The 2,981-nt window shown below is 35.9% G+C and overlaps 1 protein-coding gene across 1 annotated transcript in view; it reads right to left on the bottom strand.

Moving 5' to 3' along the window:
- Positions 1–1,509: 1,509 nt before the first annotated feature.
- Positions 1,510–2,981, bottom strand: part of LOC107722497 (uncharacterized) — a 38,539-nt gene continuing 37,067 nt past the window's right edge. The window contains exon 39 of the mRNA XM_016530865.1: positions 1,510–1,650. Within this exon, the coding sequence (XP_016386351.1) occupies positions 1,646–1,650 (5 nt within the window). The 3' untranslated portion in view covers positions 1,510–1,645. The remainder of the gene's footprint in view (positions 1,651–2,981) is intronic.

Genomic DNA, 2,981 nt, shown 5'->3' with positions numbered 1-2,981 from the left:
GATTCACGCAGGTATGTGTTACTCCGCAGCGGTGATGACCCGACCAGGCTACAATAGTCCAAATATAAGTACTTATTATAAGTGTACCGTAGTGATTCGGAATAAGACAAAAACGTGGTTTGGAAGATGAATTTATGATGTACTCGCTCATTATATACATTTAGCAAATTTTGAACACAGAAAAAGTTACATAGTGCTGCTTTAACAAACTACGTAATGTTTAAAAATAAACTTTCACATGAATTATCTGCAGCATGACAGAACTAGTCCACAGATTCATCGTCTTGAGGACCATAAATATCAGTTATGATGGGATTAAATACATAAAGGATATTTGTGTTGTTTAACATTTAATTATTGCAGGTTTGCATCATATTCTGGGTTGCATTATTTTTATTAATTTTGAGCAATACTGAATCTGTTTTTTTTTTGTGAGTGAGATGAATTAATGCATATTCATATTTATTTTAACTACAGTAACATCTTCTGATTTCTCTCAACATGGGGACAGGAGAGCTGTCAATCAATAAATTGAAAAAAAAAGTAACTTGCGTTACTCATTTGAAAATGTAACTCCGATATTCTCTTGTAAATTAAAAAGTAATGCGTTACTTTACTAGTTACTTGAAAAAAGTAATCTGATTACGTAACTCGCGTTACTTGTAATGTGTTACCCCCAACACTGGTTAAGGTGTTCCTCTGCAAAAATGCACATTTGAGTTTTTATAGTGACTTGACAAGGCTCTGAACTTGCATGATCCTCACAAGATCATCATTCAGAGTAAGAGGAACATTTCTACCATCCTTCATGTCTGGAAAACCTGTCATGCATCCCGTTTCAAGGAGTTAACAGGAGAACACAAGCCAAACGTCTCCCACATGCTGTCTGTACTAATGTGTTTGGATACCATTACATTAATACAGAAAGATCTATGAAGCTTTTATTGGCAGGGAATCAAGTACAATGTAGAGAGCTAATGCACATTTAAGCTTACACAGGAGGATATTCATTATTATACGTTATCATAGGCAGATCATTAAGATCAACTTTTTAAAATGCACATAAATAACACAGTTAAGTTGTGTAGTGTCCAAACTGCTTCATCTTTTGATTTATTTCCTGATTCATTTTTTTTAGAAAAACAGTTCTTCCGTATATTGAAATGAATGCGGCAAATATACCTTCAAAGTAAAAAATACTTGTGTAATTACTCTGTAGAGCTGCTTGTAATTAGACATATGCTAGTTGTTGTTATTACTCTAGTCTCTAGTAATTAACACAGTTATCTAACATGTAATATGTTAAAAAGATGAAATAAAAAACAATAAAAAGATTAAATTATACTGATGTATTAATTTCTAACTTTACAAATACATTTAGAATTTTTTTTGTAACATTTATTTACTATCATTAATAAAACATTCTATGTTCTTGGTTACATAAAATGCTGCATATTGCAAAAAAGGTAGCAAATATATTTAAAAAAATCAGTGTCATAGTACATAATAATAACTGTATTAGTAATAAAGATACTAATAGTAATGATTTTGTACATTACATCACTATTAATTTTCAAACAGGTCAGCTGACGCTTCATGTCTTCCCTGGAGTTACAGCATCACTGCAGTAAACCGGACACCACTCTTACACTGAAATTAAAGCACAAGAATTATGAATGTTGTGACTACTTTTCACACAAATAAATTAATTCACTTTGCTATTATATACAAAGTTCTGTCATGAAGCTCTAGATGCCTTCTTACATGCTCACTGCAGCATGTCTGTGGATGTATTGGCAGTAGCAAGTCATGTTGATTTGAGTCAGCAGTGCATTTGTTGAAAGTGAAACAAAGGGCCCTATTTTAACGATCTAAGTGCATGGTCTAAAGCGCAAGGTGCAGGTGCACTTAGGGCGTGTCCAAATCCACTTTTGCTAGTTTAAAGGGTTAGTTCACCCAAAAATTAAAATTAGGCTGTGTTTTACTCACCCCCGAGGCATTCTAGGTGTATATGACTTTCTTCTTTCAGACGAATCCAGTCGGAGTTATATTAAAAATTGTCATTTTTAATTCTTTATCATTGCAGTCAGCGGGTGTTGCAGTGCTTCAGTCCAAAAGTAAAAGAAGTGAAATAAAAAAAACAGTGTCTCACATGTCTTCGGGGGGTGAACAAAGGCCTCCTGTAGCGAATTGATGCGTTTTTGTAAGAAAAATATCCATATTCAAAACCTAATAATCAATTTAATTTAGCTTGCACTCACTGTTTTACATGGAAGCAGTTCCGGGCGGATGACGTATGAGGTCGGCATTGCGCATGCGCCGCTCAGAAGTGATGAATGCGGAGGCGCAGCAGAGAGATCAAAACAAAACAACGGTCACTAATTAGAAGTACAAAACGAAGATTTGTAAAGAAGAATGTCAGAGGATTTCAATATAAGCCAAGAGGAGACTGGTTTTCCTTTGCTAAAGTAAGGAAACTTTGCTTCCTAGGTCAGCTTTGCGCATGTGCCGCTCAGAAGTGACGAACGCGGAAGCGCAGGTGAGAGATCAAAACAAAACAACGGTCACTAATCAGAAGTACAAAACAAGGATTTGTAAAGAAGAATGTCGGAGGATTTCGATATAAGCCAAGAGGAAACTGGTTTTCCTTTGCTAAAGTAAGGAAACTTTGCTTCCTTTGATGCTGTAAACAAACGTTGGTTTTCACGAGACTCACCGGCGCATGCGCAACGCTCATACTCATACCTCATCCGCCCAGAGCTGCTTCCGTGTACAACTGTTGGCACAAGCTAGATTAAATTGATTATTAGGTTTTGAATATGGATATTTTTCTTATAAAAACGCATCGATTCACTACAGGAGGCCTTTGTTCACCCCCCCGGAGCCACGTGAGCCACTTTTTTTTATGGATGGGCGCTTTTTATTTCACTTCTTTTGGACTGAAGCACTGCAACACACGCTGACTGCAATGATAGAGCTTG

Source organism: Sinocyclocheilus rhinocerous, unplaced genomic scaffold (assembly GCF_001515625.1).
Source record: "Sinocyclocheilus rhinocerous isolate Xijiao unplaced genomic scaffold, SAMN03320098_v1.1 scaffold161, whole genome shotgun sequence".
Classification (NCBI taxonomy): domain Eukaryota; kingdom Metazoa; phylum Chordata; class Actinopteri; order Cypriniformes; family Cyprinidae; genus Sinocyclocheilus; species Sinocyclocheilus rhinocerous.
This window is presented reverse-complemented; position numbering and strand designations above follow the sequence as displayed.